Source organism: Sebastes fasciatus, chromosome 10 (genome assembly GCF_043250625.1).
Source record: "Sebastes fasciatus isolate fSebFas1 chromosome 10, fSebFas1.pri, whole genome shotgun sequence".
In the NCBI taxonomy this organism is placed as follows: Eukaryota; Metazoa; Chordata; class Actinopteri; order Perciformes; family Sebastidae; genus Sebastes; species Sebastes fasciatus.
Window position 1 is genome coordinate 12,738,302 of NC_133804.1, and position 18,919 is coordinate 12,757,220.

The 18,919-nt window shown below is 39.9% G+C and overlaps 1 protein-coding gene across 5 annotated transcripts in view; it reads right to left on the minus strand.

Annotated features, from left to right (window-relative positions):
* The window catches only part of ctnna1 (catenin (cadherin-associated protein), alpha 1), a 93,469-nt gene that overhangs the window by 61,873 nt on the left and 12,677 nt on the right, over positions 1–18,919 (minus strand). For all 5 annotated transcript variants that reach the window (XM_074648230.1, XM_074648232.1, XM_074648229.1 and 2 more), the window contains exons 5-7: positions 18,698–18,817; positions 16,729–16,998; positions 9,961–10,164 (exon numbers count right to left, since the gene is read on the minus strand). In XM_074648230.1, coding sequence (XP_074504331.1) covers positions 9,961–10,164; positions 16,729–16,998; positions 18,698–18,817 — 594 coding nt within the window. The remainder of the gene's footprint in view (positions 1–9,960; positions 10,165–16,728; positions 16,999–18,697; positions 18,818–18,919) is intronic.

Genomic DNA, 18,919 nt, shown 5'->3' on the forward strand with positions numbered 1-18,919 from the left:
AATGAACCAACAGAAAATTATCACCTGGTTCTGCAGTTCCCCTCGGCTCTACAGAGCTTTATAGCATGTCATTGTATTGGTTTTCCAGCCCACAACGTTACGGTTTCTCTAACCACTCATCAGCATCAAAAAGCTCTAAAAACCCAATGTGTGCCATGTGTAAATAGACGACTGCTCGCCATATCAAGTTAAAGGTGATTATATGTCACTTTTATGTTTTACAGCTCATTTCAGCTGCTACCAAGTGGCCAAAAAAAATTGTTATGGTTTAATCTTTAGCATGCTGTACCCTTTATGTTAATGTGACAGCATTCAATTCAGACCTCAGCTGTGTGGTAAGCATTATGGAAATGTAACTAGGTCCAATCTAGCAAGAAGGCCAAGTTATGCAACTATGAAAAAGTGACATGGGGGCTTATTCAAACACATGACCAATGTGAAATTATCCAGCATTATTGGATGGGAGTCTTAAAGCTAGGGTTGGTAATCTTGAGAAACTAGCAAGAGCCCTTCAGGCCTCCCTCCAAAGCCACTCTCCAAAAATGATTATTATGATCAGTGTAAACATATCAGAATGACTGAATGTAAACAACAAACATGGCTATTGTTAGAACTCACAGCTGTCAAGCTTGCAGCTTGTGGAAAACTCTGGTGATGCACAACGAGTGCACGGGCATAGTGCGCGCTGGTAGACACATTACAGTCCTGCCACAGATACATTTTTTTCCTGTCACATTTGATTTATTAATTGCTGTCAGGACGTAAGGAGAATTTCAACTAATATAACAAAATGTTTTTGAAGCCTAGCTTTAACATTTTTGCTGTACTTTATAAACTAGTCCCACAGAAGATAAGAAACAAGGATTTGATCATAATTTGGTGAGGAAAATTTGTAATTTGTAAAATACCACTTTATGTCACCGATTACAAGATTTGCTAATTATAAGATATTCTTTTCTACTTCTTCTATAATTTCGGACAATTGAGCTTGAGCTTTCAATCAGCATTATATTTTATCTGAATGATTTTTGCAAAACACTTCACAACTTTCTAAAAAAAAAAGATCTTTCATATCCGATATAGTACTAATCAACAGTCAGTGAACAGTAGACCGCGGTCGGCACACCCCCAGTTTGGAGAAACAAGCAGGATAACCGACACAGGAGCAAATGTACTGCTGTGGACAGGGGCAGCAGTCAAATGTATTTTAGCCACCTAAAAGAAATGCTGAAATATGAGGATCACATAAAGGGAGGAGTGAAGTCCAGGGCTTGAGGCTTACAAAAAATATATTTCTATGCATCAACTTCTATATCAGAAAATATGAGAACGGGAATCAAAGGGTTTCCTTTTAACCTTCAAAACTACTTTTCCTCACTTCTTCGGAGTAATAAAACTCCAATTCAAAACAAGAGTGTGAGATGAATTATACTGCTCTGCAGCATCACATCTGCCATGTGTGCACAAAAGGGATATCTGGAGGAATTAAGTAATCCCATGGGCCAAAACAGAGAGCTTTTTAGGATGGAAGGCAAATTGCATACGTAAATCAGTGCTGCAGCTTTATGTGGTGACAACACATTGTGCCTCAGACTGTAAAACAAAATGGGGAAAGTTCAGACAGGCAAACAATTAAATATTAGTCTGAAGAAATACATATGTATTAGCCTGTACAGAGAAAGGTTGCCATATCTGCCAATAAAATCAGCCATTACCAAAAGCAGCAGACAAGCTTATATGAAGAGCGAGCATGTTTCCGCTGGGTGAAGTTCATTCACCCATACAACTGTGAAAAAGGGGGAAGTTACACTTCAGTCGTTATGAGGCCATGGCATTCTTTATCCTGTTCAACTGTTGCGGGGGGAAAGGGCGAATCGTATCTACCTGCCAGCAAAGCCAATCAAAAAGCCCAGAACTCACCAGCAAAAGATCAAGGGCCAGGTCTGGGAAACGTTGACAGGCTGTTACTGACAGACGGATGTTTTATTGAGGCTGTAAATATACGAAAAGGCTTGGAGACACTAAATCTTTTCCCTGTTACATTGCGTGGACTGTAATTCGTTTTAACTATGCATTTAGATGAGATTACAACTAGATAAATTGAATTGCTTTCACGCTGGTCCAAAAGAATGGGTTAGAAAACCCCCATTGGACCATTCCACTACATTGTCTGAGTTTTCTAGCCCTGGGTGTACACTATATTCTCACCCTTAAGGACTGACATCATATCCAACATTTTATACACTTGTCCCAGCACGAATAAAAGTGTACGTAAAATGTCAACTGGTAACCCCAATAGAGGTTAACTTGGTGTGCAGGTGTTTTTAACTTGCAACCAATCATGATTTTCTCTATTATATTGCACATAGCTCAGGATCAGGTAGGCAGGGTAGATGATCCAAGATCCACTCAACCTAAAATGTGTTTAAAATGAGCAGGAACTATGCAAGCACAGAGGAATAGGGATAAAGCAAAATTCTGCCACTCACTGTAGATGCCCAAGGCAAAATGACAGCATAAGTCGGGGAAAGAGTGAGCTGTCGAGAGAGAAAGGGACACAAACGGGAAGGGAAAGACTGCAAAGATGGAGCAAAAGGAAAAGGGGATTCAGCGATGACAAAACAAAGTGTAAGGGAAATGCTAAAGAGCTCAGAGTGGGAGGACTATATTGAGATGCACAGCATAAAGGTCAGTGAAAGGAGACGCAGGGATCCCACTGCAGTGGCCAGGCAAGTTCTATTCATGCAGGTCCAAATGATAATGTATCACTTCAAGTTGAAGGAATTGAAATGTCACTAGCTCAATATGTCAAAGCAACCTGGCATCACTATCTTCTGTGAAACAAAAGCCTGACAGATGCTGGGAAGTAGAGATGCATTATTAATAAAAAGTGGCAGAAACAGTTACACTTTACACGTGTCATGTCAAACTGTCGTGACAATATAGAATAATTGAGGCCATGGTATGCCGGGGCTTCATTACCCCCACCCGCCTTGCCCCTTCACTGGCTGATTAGACAAGCTCTAGTCTTGTTAAATGATCATCATAACACAGTACATGACACTTGGCCTTATCCCAGAAATACAACAACTTGATTTGTTCTATATATTTAGACATTATCCACTAGGGCGGGGTGTCGCCACTGGATTCGCTTCAATTCCGATTCACAAGGTCCCAAAACGATTAGATTGATTGATTGGATATTTCAGTTACAATACCAATTTTGCTTGGATAAGAAAGAGATTCTCAGGGAACTAATGCATTAAATTGTACAAGGGACCCTCTAATATTAAATATATTAATGTTTACATTAAGAATAGACCCCAAAGCAGTTACAACACAACAGCAGTCAACCATAGACTGTATGAAATATGGACGTGGTCTCTATGATGTCACCCGTAGAATAGATTTCTGAAGAAGAAATCTCAAGGTCAGCCTTCCTTTCCCTGATAACAGTTCAACCCAAGGGTACTGCTGCTTCTCCAATCAATGTACAATATGAAAGTTCATTAAAACACTGCCTAGAAAGTTCAAAATGAGAGAAAAAAATAACATCTAACAAAAATAAAGGCAATGTTTAAAAAAAGAAAGAAAGAAATTATGTTAAATAAAAAAACACCTGACGTCTTGGCTCTGAGACAAAATGGAAAAAGGTTCCACAGTCTATTAGACGGAAATTGTACTAATTGCTTTTATTAGTCTAATCCCTGTTCTATATAAATCATGGAGACGTTTATTTCTGAGCTGATTCAAAAGTACTTTTGAAATTATCAATTGAATACTCTGCAGAAGAGTCTGATATCTCCTTTTTTCTATCACCTGATTTGTCCTCTAGTCTTCTTTAAGAGGCTAGCTGTGTGAGGGAGAGAGTGTGTATGTGTGTGTCTTCTCTGTTTAGAACAGCGGTTTTATCGGATCATGGTCTTGACATAGCCTTAATTCTGCCATGGCATCGAATTGAATTTGATCTTTTTAAAAAATAAAAAAAAGGTATTCACCCACTCCAATAACTTTCTTCTGCGTCATGTAATACTTGGAAATTATCTAAGAATTTCTTGGTAAAAAAACTTTTAAAAACGTAGAGAATTTATTCCATTCACCAGAAGCTATTCAAGAGAGATGCATGGGTCAGACACAGCAACACCAAGAGTTAGTGAATTATTTTGAACAAAGCCCGAGTTTCAATACTTGAAATTTCTTACTAAAAAGATGGTGTGGTAAGGATGTGCAACAGAATGTTTATCAAAGAGTCTGAAGGAAAGGAAGAAAAACTGAGAAGGGGGGTGAACACAACTTGTAGCTGGAGGGCCTGAAGAAGCAGAAGGGATGGGAGAGAGAAAGAGAATGAGTTGGGAGTCCATCCAACAGCCTCAACTGTGAGTGTATACCCATATGCTGTAATGGCAACATACTGTGACTTGCACTGCTCCCTCTACAATCAGAATAGAGCTGGGCGATATGGCCAAAATCTACTATCCCGATATAGGTCATTTTATATCTCGATAACAATATAGCATGCTTTCTGGTAATTCAAGAAAATAAATAGTCTTTATGAAATAACCACATAGTAAAGCCTATTTTTGTATACTCCATGTTAGCAAAACAGCACCTCTATGGTTCGCTCCAGCTTCACTATCATGTGCAAGGATCAGAATGTAAAGCGTTGTCTACATGACGTAAATATTTTTGTAACGCAGTGTGGCTACTGGTTTTTCGACATTGCGATACATAAAAATATATACGATAGACATTTTTATATCAATTTGACAATACTTATCGTCTAGGGCTCCACTTAGTGGATTAGTTGACTAATCGGTCACCTTGGTCTTAGTCGACTAAGATTCAATTAGAAGTCAATCAGTTCGTTTTTCTATGCTTTTTTCATGCCGAATGACTTATTTCTAAGAAACTTATGAGCACATCTCTGGTAAACACAAGATTTAAAGTGGTGCTTTTGTGTGATTCTTTGTGGAGAAACTCAGTTTGACAGAGCTGTCTATTAAATCAATTGATTAGTCAAAATCGTATGAGTGTTAGTCAACAAAGAATTACTTTGGTCGAGGAAAGCCCTAGTATTGCCATATCACCCAGCCCTAAATCAGAATAATATGAGGACAAAATCATGGCCATCAAAACACAGAGCCAAGTCAGTAAGTATGGCCTTGTAGTGTAAACTCTGCACAAGGAGGGCCTTTCCTTTCCTGCATGAATTACATATTTCATCGCACCTCTACAGCTCTGCTTTAGACTGAGAGCACACACATCTTCATCAAGCCAATGTGAGGTTTGTTTAGTCTGTCAAGCTTAATCACAGATACAGTCAGGTTACCTGTCACCTTGCCTGCTATTGGTTTAAGGCACCGGGTCGAGACGCCAGCTATCGCACTATGCTGACTGCATGTCAGCCACAGTCCTAAGAGGCTATTCCAGGCCATGAAATGCAAAAGGTGAACAAAGACATATTATGCTTCTCATCGGTTTCCTTCATCTGGCCAAATGAGTAACCAAATCCCTGTCATATCCACTCATCGTCACTGCGGTGATGAGATGTGTTCCTCTGTAAATCTAAGTTCGCAAGTCATACAGGGCTACATGAGTGGCATGGAGGAGTCCAGTCAAGGAGAAAACTTGTTTTGAAGCAAACCAGAGATGCGGCTTGAATGGCCTGAACCTTAAAATAAACTGGCAGTGTTCTGGATGAGCAATGAGAGCAAACCATGGCTGTGATGGCGGAGCACGGACAGGACAATATTGAGAGAAAATGACGTGTAAACTTAGTTGACATCTGACTGCTTGTTATTTTGTCTGTCAATGTCCAGTGAAAACACACATACAAAAAAGGGTTTTGTGACTGAGCTGCTATCAAATCAAACATTTTTTGTCAACAGTCACTGACTCAACTGACGTAACAATTATCAGGTTACACATGTTATATCTACCAGCTTGTCAAAAGTCTGTACCATTATTCTATTTCTCAAACACAGATTTAGCCATGAATGTATATTTTAGTATCAAATACTTGCCCCCAAGGACTACCTAACTGAGCCAAACTACTACTGTAATACTACAAAATACTACTTTGCCATACTGAAACAAAGCCATTTTCTCCAAACTGCAGAGTTACTGCAACTGTCGTAAATATTTAAGAACATCCTTGATATGTAGTTATCATATCTGCCAAAGAGGTCGTGTTTTTGGTCCCGTATGTTTGTCTGTTGTTTAACAGAATCCCTCAAAACCTACTGAAAATATTTGAGTGACATTGCATGAAGAGTTTGGTCAAGGTCCAAGAAGACACAGATTATTTTTAGGTGCAGATTTACCCATTTATTAAACAGGCAGGCTTAGTTAGGACATTGCCCAATTCTCTGCTATAGCAAAAAAACCTGGCCGGGCCACCATGCAGCAGATGGTAAATTGGCCAATCTATAATATAACCTACGGACCCACAAAATACTGTAATTAGGAGGGTTATCACTATAGGTAGTAAGCAAGTTAGCCGGACATGCTAAAATTAGCCGTCACCATTGAAGCCTATAGCAGGTACTTGCACAAATTGGAAATCAATTTGCAGCATTTGCATTGTTAAGACATGTGTGCTCTGGCAGAATTACTGCTGTGTGTGTGAGAGTTAGAACCTGTACTGCTATCTCACTCTGCCTGGCCAGACATCCATTACAGCCACAGGACCACTGTAACATTTCTCTAATGAAATGGGAGAGCCGTGCACTTTATGATTTTACCTCTAACAGACAGCAAGAACAGCAGAAAACAGATAAAGTTCAAGCTCATAGATGGTAATAAATAAGGCATCACCACAGCAACGAAATCTCTCTGGGTGACTAGCTCACATTGAAATTCTGCTGTTACATGGAGGATATTCAGGGGTGGTTAAAAAGAGCTGTTTCCAAACAGAGAAAAGAAAAAGTCTGACTCAGAAATGGGCACATGGGAACATAATGTAACAGAAAATTACAGCAGTTGATGGACAGAATGGAAAAACGTTTGGAAAAGAGTTTCTAAGTTTCACTGTTGCTTCCTTAACATAAGCCCTCGCCAGAGCAAGATGTTCTACTGAAATGATCTCTTGGGGAAGTTCTAGTAACAGGAACAAAAATCCTAATACTGAACTAATAGAAAACAATCCAGTGCTTTCTCCAATTACCTGGGATGGTCAAAATGTATGCCTCAAAATGAACATAAGCTCCCAATTAAACAGTGACAACACAACCGCATATCTCCTGTTGCTGAAACTCCATTTTTAAGTTACACTGATGAACATATTTTTGAAGGGATATGACAATAATATACAATCAGGTACTTCACTGATCCTTTGATTACACAATAAACATTGACTTTGTAGATTTCAAGGACAGACTTCAAATCAAGATGGACTCTAAGTGGATTTAACAGTGTAGAATGGATTCAGACTTTGAGTGTAATTGAAATGTAAAAGAGAAAGTAAATAAAGCAGAATAGCAATTTACTTTCACTTTTTGCACAATTTGTGTTGTTACAAAGTGTAAAGGCCTAAACGTTTTTTTTATTACAGTACTGTTCTAGAGAAATAATGGTATCTACTGTCAACTAGAGAAAAAGGACTTGATTTATTTAGCTGAGTGGTTGGAAAATTAAACCCCTGACAGGTAGGACTCCAGCGAAGTTCATATATTTGGGTTGAAAGGAAGAGTATTTTATGTCATTGGATAGTTGCCCAATTACTACTCTCACTATTGAAAAGTGATGTTGATTTCAGTGACATAAAAGCTTATTTAACAACAAAATAGGACAGACCATCTGTGTTTCTCAGAATCACACCAACGGCTTTTAAACCTAATACCTCACTTAATGCAGATTGGATAGCTATCAGATCTCTAAAAGTCTACATTTAAATGTATCCGCAGAGCACTCAAGACTGATTGAAATCCAAGGTAATCTGACACATTGTAGCCACATGTTGAAAAGGTGCAAATGAGTCCATCTCTCCATGGCACATACGCCATGTTTTATCCTCCCATAGTGCAACTATGACAGTGTAAGCAGTCTCTGGAAATACACACTCACTGTCTGATTTGACATCCATGGTCTGTCTGCTCTGTCTTTGTGATAACAGAGAACAATGGCTAACTTCAGTCAATTCTGCTGTCTCATTAAAGCAACATGGAGAAAAAAAAAAGTCTCCAGCGATTTCTACACAAATGATCAAATACAAGGCTAGCTAAACTGTTAAAGTGTAGGAGGTATTCCTTCTTCAGGCTATTTGGCAGTTACCAAACAGCTTCAAGTGCATTACCTCTCCTTCTGGACTAGAGGAGAGTTGACTCTGGTTTGCATGTAGCCCACGAAAACAAAGACATATTTTAATCTACAGAGACTCATAAATGTGGCTAAGTGTGAAGTGCCTCAAATCTCATCTGGATTTTATCTGGATATGAGACACTTGAAATGACGAGGTTAATTGGGGCCTCCGACATGCCATTGAAAATGCTGTATCCGGCTCGCCGTTCAGTTTTAGAGGAGTAGCATTCACTGACTGTGTAAAACTCCAACAACGGCAGCAGCAGCCATCCCAATTTAAGTACCACCACAGAGCGGCTTAAAATCAAACTAGATCAAACACTAACAGTCCACATCAAAACCAGCAAACTACCACTCCAGTTAAAAAGCACACATGTCACACAGACTACTAGTCACAGAGGCAATTAAGAAGTGTGCCTAGGGCTTGGGTTTCCACTGGAGGTTGCCCAGGGGAATTTGGGCCCTGGGTGAGCCTCCCAGGCAGACCTTCTTCTATGTTCTTGCGTATACAAACCCCATCTCCTTTTTCTGGAATTTGCAGAGCCTAACCCCAGCTACGGCCCGAACCTGACAATTTATAGCCTGAAGCATTTCATGGGTAGAGCTTGTTGGGGGCTGAGAAGACAAGCTGAGAAGCAGACAGACTGATTCTACTGCAGAGTATTTTTTGTCTGTAAACTGAAGCAAGAATATTATCAACTATGCACTGTAACAAAATCAATCTAATTTTGATATTAACAAATAGCTTAATAGTAACATTTATCTTACAAACAAATGTATCTATTCAAGCCACATCCCAGCCTGCATCCACAGTATGCACCCAAGTGGACCCACAGCCAATGGGGTGTCCCCGAAAGACTTTCTCTCCATAATCTGCTCCATAAATCTAATACGAGTGGCTCATCACTTTTTGAGCAATGTACAACCTAACAATGACGGTGGTTCAATTTCACTGAGTCAAGTTATATGTAAATTACAAAGACCTGATTGCCAAGAGACACTGTTGATTGCAGCCCTGTATACTGAATTTATTTCGAGGCACAGTGACGGTGTAAATTTCCATAGATTAATCATGACATGTAAAAGGCAGGGTGGTGCTATTATCAAGACAATGACCTGAGAGAGGGACTTTCATTTGTCCTCAAACAACATTAACTCTCTCAACACAGGTTATGTAACAGTAAGTCAGTACTTGTAAGCATAACAGCACACAAGTAGATATTGGGTGGGAACAGAATCTGTTTAGAATTAGATGACTCTTGATATTTGTCTCAAGGACATAAAGCAAGGTAAGTAATTAGGTGGATGAAAACTCTAACGCTAGGATTTTTTCACAGGGCTTTGTACAAGTAAGTACTAGGATTCACTTGGATCATAGTATTAAGCATGACAGTATTTGTAAAGCAAGTTAACTTCATCTAAAAAGTATTTATTAGGTTCAACATAGAGGTAATGCTTAGTTGTGTTTTCTAAGTTTATCTCTGCTGAAATCAAGACCTCATAAATTAATAATTTTTTAGACTTTTGTAGGTCTTTTGATATTACATTGTTCTGTCCAACTGTCCGATAAAGGCAAAATGAAATTAACAGAGCTGTTGTGTTGATGATACAGATGTAGGATGTGGTGACAAGAAGTATGAAATGGAAAGGTAAGACACTTACATTGCCCATGTACTCAGACAGAAGGTCCTGGAGAGCCTGGCGCACAGAATTGCATTCGGCCACTATGCGCTCCCTGCGGTCATCGCGTGTGCAGGAAGAGTCAGCCATGAGGGCAGCACCGCTGATAATGCTCTCGAGGCGCTCCTCCAGGGAGGGACGAAAGCGCTCCTCGCTAAACGCCAGGGGGTCCACGATGATTTGTTTCTGTAAGGAAAAGGTCAGAGGGGAAATTACTCAGAGAGGAAAAAATGCTAAAAGTCATCACTGATCTCTCCCTCTACAAGCCCAGAGAGAGAAACCTGGCAGGCAAGGAGAGGGCTGATTTGACAGACTGACAGGGAGGCTGGAAAACCTGAAGGGAAGAATATGTTAAAAGGTGCATCGTGTAAGATATGGCCAGAATTTTTGTCTTGTGATAGCACTTGTACCTCGAGAGGCAAAGGTGAGTCACTGTAGCGTCCAGTCTGCCCCCAGTCCCAGAGGGCTTGTCAGTTACATTGAAGGTACAGGGTCTCTATATGGTCCGTGTACCTTCCGTCCATTGTGTTCATTGTTTGTTTGATAACAGGATAAACTTATATACAATGCATTATTTTATTTCTGTTTTTTAAATTCAGACGAAAAACAGAAAAACTAAATAATGCATTGTATATTTTTTATATTAACAAGTTGAACACAGCTTTGGACGGAGGGTTCACGGGCAGTGTATGTTTTGATAGTTTGTTCATTGGATTAAATCCAAAGTGGAAGAAACGAGAAAACAACTTGTATTTTCGTTTTGTCCTCCCCGCCGCCACCAGAAGACTACGTCCTCCGGCAGAGAGCAGGCGGCAGCTCGGGGAGACAGACCTTCAGTTAGTGGCTGTAGCAACTCAAATTCAGCTAGCTCAAACCCTAGTGCCGGGGGTCTGATCCTGGGGGGACTTCCCCACCGGATCAGCAAACTTTCTGTTGCAGCCGTTACACAGGTTAGACCCAGCGCTGCCGCTGGCCAAAGCCTGCTGTGACTCCCTGCGCTGGGGTTTGCGCTAGCTGCTACACAGCCATCACACAAGTTGTTTTCTCGTTTTTGTCACTTTGGACTTAGTCAAAAAAAGAATATATCAAATCATACACAGACCGTACAAACACACAGATGGTCAATGTTAACTATAGGCCGACGCCACACGTGAAGATTATAAGACAGTTCATTTTGCCTGCTTTCAAAAGTTTCAGTAGTTTGGTCAAAGTTTTGCAAATTCTTGCTTTGTCGTTAGTTAGCAGTTGGCTTTTTTTAAACTGATGACTGTGAATTTAGATTTTATGGACCCAGTAGTAGAGGAAATGCTGCCCCCTATTGGTTTGGAGCATGTGGCCAGGTATTACACATTGCACCTTTAAGCTGCCTTTTTTGTGCCCATACACCAAAAGACAATAACTTGGTCTATAGTTCCAGTAGCAGTGAAATGATGTATCATTTCTTAACTAATTATGATACAAACAGGGAATTAAGGTAGGGTAACTTTTGCCTTGAATTCAGTGGAATTGCCCCACACGCAGTAAAGTAATGTCACCAGTCCAGTGAGGGTAATAAAGAAATATAAAGGGTTTAAATAGTAAGAGTTGAATGTTTGTCATTAAGTGCTCAAAACTTAAAACAAAGAAAAGAAAAGATAAAGGTTTTAAAAAATAAAGTAAAAAATAAATTAAGATAATAGACATGTCTAGTTAGAGGATTAACTAACATATTTTCAGTGTTTTCTTTAATACAGCACAATGTTGGAAAAAGGAAAAAACAAACTGTGCTCTATTCACTTCAAAATAATTCATAACCAAGGCAACATGTCCTTATCCATCAAAATGTTCCAACCCTGATGAACAAAAGCATGAAAACAGGAAAAACATTTCTGAGTAAAAATTCTGTAGTCAGAAAAGCATGAATAATGCAGTTCTGAGAAGTACTTTAGCCTTCTGCTTTAATGCAATGTACATACTCAACTGAAAACCTATTGGATTGGTTTGTGCATTAAACATAACTGGCTCCTCTAAATGAAACTCAGGATTGACCTCTTGTCATCTGTGTCACACAGACAAAAACACAATAATGGCTTATTCAGAAACTTTGGTCAGTCACAAATAAAAAAGTTAGCACTGGTGAGGAACCTTTTTGGCTGGACCGCAGGGGCCAAACAAACGCAAACGTCTGTCACTGAGTGACTGAGTGATGAAGTTACACGATTGGTTGGTTGAGTGTTGGAGTTTCCTCATTGGCCGCTGCTCTTTCAAAATGAAAAGGCGGGGAACAGTCCGTTATGCAAATGAGTCCGTCCAGCGTGACGCATCCGGCTCACGAAGGTTGGACCAAGCTGTCAAACTAGGCAATCCAGCTCTTACATGAAATGAGATGCAGCCCGGGCATAGCCTATTTGTCGCTTAATATGTTTTCAGAAGTAGATTTTGGTGGACTCCTTAAACGGAATAACAAAGTTAACGAGCAGGCCGCCATGTTGTTTCCGGTTTGAAACATGCTACATGTCCACCAGGTCATGTAGCGCTGGATCTAACATTATAGACATGACCACTGACTATTCGTAAAACAATTTAGCCATAATTCACAGACTGACCATACACGGTCCAGCCATATACTCGGTTTTGACTGAGTCTTGTTTCCTAGTATATCCTCTTTAAGACTAGGCCTGCTCTGCTCTGCTGATAATCAGTTTTTTGACTTATTGAGATGAATATAGCTTCAAAAGGCACTTTCTCAGTGCCCTGACTGGTTACATTTTGTCACTTTTCTTCACCAATCAGTTGGAATGGTAAAAAGTTCTTCTAAGGACCTGATGAATGAATCAAAAAGAAAGCAGCAGTACCATGTCTGCAACGTAGACTACAGGATCCATCTCAGACAACAGATGTGCCTATGAATATGAATGATATAAATACATAGTCCCTTTTGTGAAATGAGCTTTGATTATATAGCCTTTGCTACCTTTCTTTTGAGTCACAGAAGTGCCATAGTAAACCACTGTCCCCTCTGTTATATCTGCAGGATGAGAGCGAAGACTTAAATGTCTGATTTCACAGGGGCAAGCCTGCTGAGAGAGGCAACTAGTTGACATGCTGGGGAGGTACTGCAGAGGGTTAAGGTATCACCATGACGCTTGTGGCAGCTAAAGAAAGAAAGCCAATTCTCCAGTGACAAACGAACTCTGGGCCTCCGCCGATGCCGTATTGCTACAAAATATTAAACAATTCATCTGTTAAAATTGTGGTTTATTAGGCAGCCCGCCCTCTATCACAGCCACCTCCAGCCCCCTCCATTCCGTCTCATCTGACCTCCTCTGCTTGCGTGTCGTATCACCATGGCAACAGGCACACGAGAGACACGGAGGAGGAAACAGAGAGAGAGAGAGAGACAGAGAATGGGGCGGGGGGGGTTGACTCATTTGCTAATTTTGCCTTGCACTTGAAATTGGGCATCAGAAAGGAGCTAGTCTGGAAAAGGCCTGCATATAAGTTCTTGGGGAGTGACTTTCTGCATGGCTACCTGTAAAATAATCACTGATGCAACCTAAATCTGAGAGACTGCATTGTTGACACTGGCTTTATGTGGATTAATATGTGCATCATGGCATACTATCTGTCAGAGAGAAATGTTTTATAGTTTTTAACAGTAACATCAATTTCTATGACTGTGATCCACTCAGCCCGATCCACACACAGCCACCAGCCCATTTCTGAATACAAAAACGTGCAAATTACTGTTTCAACACTTGAAACAGGAAAATCGAGCAAGCGCAGCTAACTGCAATATCAAGTACACAAACTTTCTCTTCCTAAGCCAGCAGGTTACCATTCCACTGAAAATACAAATTTGTTGAAAGCAGAAATGGCATGCTTTCATATACTCAGTCAGGGTCTGAAATCAACTTTTTTTTTACTGCCTGCCACTTTGGCGGGCAAGTATTTCTTTTGTGTCTGCCACTCAGAAATTTTAACCGCCACTTTTGAAATTTCTGCACTAAATATAGGAATAGGAATAACATTTTAGATCTGAGGTCACTCAATGTTTGAGATATTTTACAAAGAAAACATTACATGTATGGTAAATTCCAGTGTGTTGGGGGGAGGGAGGGTACTGTACACAGTTCTGTACTTTGTTATTGTCATCTATAGTGGTTTGCATTAAAACACACAATTCAAATGATTAGTAAATAAATAATTGTATTTCCATTTAAATATTTGCTTTGATTAAAAAAAATCTTGGCATTAGTAGTAATGATGTATTATAAACTGCTGAGAGATGGTCTTAGGAAGTTAGTTTAACGGGCCATAATCCCTCCGGAAGGCATCAATAAGAGCAATCGATAGTTACAGAGGCATGAGATGCCAAGGAATCAAACAACTATGAACCGGTTCTCAGTGGGAACCGATTCTCTAATACCATCCCTAGCTTTTCCTGACGATTTGGCATGACGATTTTACCCTCCACTGCCAACAATTTACCCGCATTCGGCGGGTGGCTGGTGCTATTTTCAGACCCTGTACTCAGTACTGAGATTACTTTAGAAAGAAATGCTCACTTGATGAAGGATGCGTTAAGAGTAATGCCTAAAATACCACATTTGCTACTTAAAAAGCTTAGCTTGAGTAAATTTTTCATTAGTCTTGCTAAGAGCTCCTGACACAAATGGAGAATCTACAATGTGGGCCTAAGTATTTTCACTGACTGAAACAGGGAAAAGCACGTTGGCGTGTAACTTAAGCATGCAACTATGCGATACCGATGTTATCCTACGCTGCCATTTTGTCCAGGTCGCTGTTGAAAAAGAGATAATGTATCTTAAGAAACTGGTTAAATATAAAAATAATTATTTTTCCAATCATATAGGCTTAACACTTTAAAGTCAGAGGCAAGAATACAATAATAAAAACTTTAAATCCATGTAGGCAAACTGTACGTATTTAAATTGTCCAATATATTTTGTGATTGCCTATGTGCTCACTTCAGAAGCAGCATTGTCTGGAAAGACAGTCACATAGATCCTATCACAGCAGTCATGTTGTCGATGTGCACAGAGGATTACACATCTAAGTACAAATTACATGTGTGAAACTGAGCATCCGGTTAATTGCTTGAGATCCTATCATTAAGTAATTATAATAAACATCTGTTTACTACAAATATTGTTCTCCTCGTCTATATTTAACAAATACAAACTTGCATCCCATACTCCACCAACAGAAAACCCTTGGTCTGCAATAACCATTCTTAAGATGGATGCAAAAGGCCATGAGTAATTAAACAGTGCGTCATACGGCCATGGGCATATAAAACATGAGTATGCAGATTGCATCAATCATGTGGGTAAACAATGTCACTGCAGAATTAACACATCAAGTTACACACTGCTACTCGCTAAATGACTAAATAGCTGATCAACACGAGATGAGTGATGTGTCTAGCGAAAGAGTGGGCACAATGGGAACCTGTGCTTCTATAGAGCTCATTGAGCAAGATTTAATTTGTCATTGTGGATCTGTTCAATGTGTTCGGCAGCTGTCTGAATATTAACAGTCCCCTGTAAATAGAAAAAGCTGCCTAGCAAGTCTGACAGAAGTCAGAGGCAGCAAAAAAAAATAAAATAAATCAGGTTAATCATCTTTGCATTTATCACCCCGGGCAGCATTAAGATGATTAGCTCAATGTTTTATCCAGCTGCTATCTTGATGTTGTTTCATGTCAATATTATGAATACTAGTATGCCATGTTTCATGTACCTTTTTAGTTTCATATTCTTATTAATATTAAGCTATCTTGTCTTGAATATGGTTTTAAAAATTCAGTTTGAGGTTGAAGCTGAGTGCAGTTTTAACTCCGTATCAGCTATGTGAACAATTAGAGAGCAAGTGCACGAAAAATAGAGGAATAAAAAATTAATTAAAACAAAACTTAAAAAAAAAATAGTTCATCTGAGTCAACTGTGGGTTTTAGGGAGATGCTGATATAGTTTGAGTAGACACTGGATGACACTGGCTTTCAGAGATATAAAGGTTTTAAGCATGAAAATATGAGGGACTAGACAGCAACATGGAAAGTGTTTTAGTATATTAGGTTTTGTCTCTGTACGAAATGTCAAAATTAAAGACACTTTTGTTCGCAATATAAGGACCATACCTTGCATGTTCTCACCTCTTCCCCAAATGATTAAGGTACTATTTCAGTTTGCCGTGCTTTTCTAATTATGATGAAACTAAAAATACACTTCAGCTGTGGTCTTAAGAACCAACCAACCTAGCAGCAGTACAGCAAAGCTCTGTCGTTACCAGCAGAGAAGTGGATAACTCAACTTATTTACAAGATATATTTATAAATCTATGTCTCTTTCTGAAAGCTAGAGCTGTGTTTGTCATTTAACATGGAAGCAAAAAAAAAAGGAATGAGGTAGTAGTGACTCAAGAACAGATACAATGTACCCCAAAGCCATGTCCCAATTTGCCCACGTATCTTGTCCTAATTTCCACTTCGACCCCGAGCCCTTCCAGGGTTTTGGTCATTTTATGATTCAGTTGGGTTAGTTCCATAAACCAAAAATCTGACCTGACTATAACCTTTCTGAACAAGCCCTCATCCAACTCTGTTAATAAACAGTTTTATCAAACCTTTGGAACTGAGCCCTACTGTTATAAAATATGATCTTAAAGTTCATGTTTTCATTAATCTGCCAGGTACCTGGCTGGACTCGTGAAAAAGGGCAAAAGGGTTGTGCCACTCATTTGACTTACATCAAAATTGTTGAGGGCGTAGGCGAGCTCTCCACCCCCTGCTGGCTGATTGAGTGCTGAGTCCTCGGAGGCAGTGGCCTGAGCGGCGTTGGAGATGCCGGAGACGGCGTGCTGCAGCTGCTTGTAGATCAGGTCACGGTTAGCCTTGTAGGCTGCCACGTCAGGGTGCTGGAGGCAGGCACGAGACGCTGTGTACAGCATGGGGATGTTCCTCTGCAGCACACCGCGAGCAGCAGCCATCTGGTCCTTGTGCTGGACGTCCTTTAGCTCCTAGCAGAATGAGATGGAAAGGATGAAAAAAAGAAAGGGTTAAATTGGAGGATGGAATACTTACATGGGGCAGGGTGGTAATGTACTTTAGATTCAAAATGGGCCTGTCATGCCCTTATGGAGACACTAAGTGTGACAGAGTTTGTTCTGGATGACCCAGATTTATTTCTGTCCCCTGCGGTAACACAACACAGTCATAATCAGGCCATTATAATATGCCTTTGCAAATTAATGCGTTGCTATTCAGACCTCAGCATTATATTGCAAATACATCTTCATGGAAGAGAGGAGAGGAGATAGTGATCGCTGGCATAGATTTATGGAATGAAAAAAAAACACCCTGCATACACAAAACGAAAGCCTCCCCTCCAAATGGAACACTCCCAGGGCTTTTTTCCACTATTGCTTGAGACTGCTCTAAGACAAAAAAAAAGACGGTCTTTAAGCCCCATTACTTCCTGCATTCACTTTGGTTAAACATATTTTGCAATCCATAAAAAAGTGCAATTACAAGTAAAAGCAATTTCCTCACAAGATAATCAGTGATCATTTTGGCAAGTTTTCCATTTAAAGAGGGGGGTGATATGGAGAACAAGAACTGCCTAGTTTAGGGGTGGATATTGCAGTTAAGAGATACTATTTAAGTGCTTTTGAAGCATGAAGCTGGCACTCGTCACTGCTTCAGCTTTTTGCAACTAAACAATGTCGTGACTCAGTAGTGAAAGTTGGTGTGAAGATATGGAAACCAAACAACATTTGGTAAAATCAAACAACTTTTTTTTAAACATAATTAACATTAGTAGTGCCATTGTCTTCAGTGGCACGTTGCATATTAGCGCATTGCAGTGGATCAGTCAGAAAAATATCCACCACAAAATTGTATTATAACACTGCTTGGGCACATGTAATAAATCAAAGTTTGACCAAGAGACTGTGCAATATTTTCAACTCTCATATTCATTTTCACTTCCAAACAAGGTTCCAGTTGTAATGCTTTTGATGGTTAACAAACAGAGAAATGCCAATGTTCATCTATATTCTATTCATCTAAGTTCAGGTTTTTGTTGGTGGCAGTACTGTGTAAAACAGTGCAGGACTGTGCTAGGGAGAGACCTGATGCTTTGCAGTTAGTTTAATGATAATCTTGACAAATAATGGAGTAAAGGAAAGGTATATGTACATCAAGATACCATTCCCTAAGCGCTCTTCATTTCCAGTAATTAGCAGGTGTGTGCATCTCCTGGATCTGCACCAATAACCTTATGAAGTTGTTTCATCTGGAAAATGCATCATGAAACGCCCTTTACTGTTGACTACCACTTACAGCATAGTGGAAAAAAACGATGTGCTGTTTCTCATCACAAGGAAATGGGTTTTGTCACATTTAGAGTCAAGCCTTCATGCTCTTTTCTTGCACTCCCAGGCCACTTCACTGCAATTGGTAATAAGAAGATTGTTCATGCTTACTGCATCTAATCGTCCAGCTAAAGCATGAGGCACTCTTCTTCTGGCTTACTCCCTCCCATTGTTTTACTTACCATTTGCTATGTGGGCTGGAGAGCATATTTTGTTGTTATGAGTGACAAGACCACTAACGCCCACTCAGATACCCGATAACCTCCCAACCCAATTAAATCCACAAGACTCTTCTGCTCCCACGGTCTCACCGCGTCTCTCTTTTTTGCTAACTGTACAGTACCTGCTGTCTCTTGGCGGCCATCATGTTCAGCTTGTCCACCTCTGGTTTCAGGGCCTTATATTGGATCCCAAGGTCCTGCTCTGTTCCTGCATTACGCACTTTCACAAGATTTTCCTCCACCTGAGCAGGGTAAGCAGAAAGAGTTAGACAGTACTTAGGATATAATACAGTTCTTTACTGCAAGAAAGAACATTTAAACAGATTGAATGATCACTTTCGACA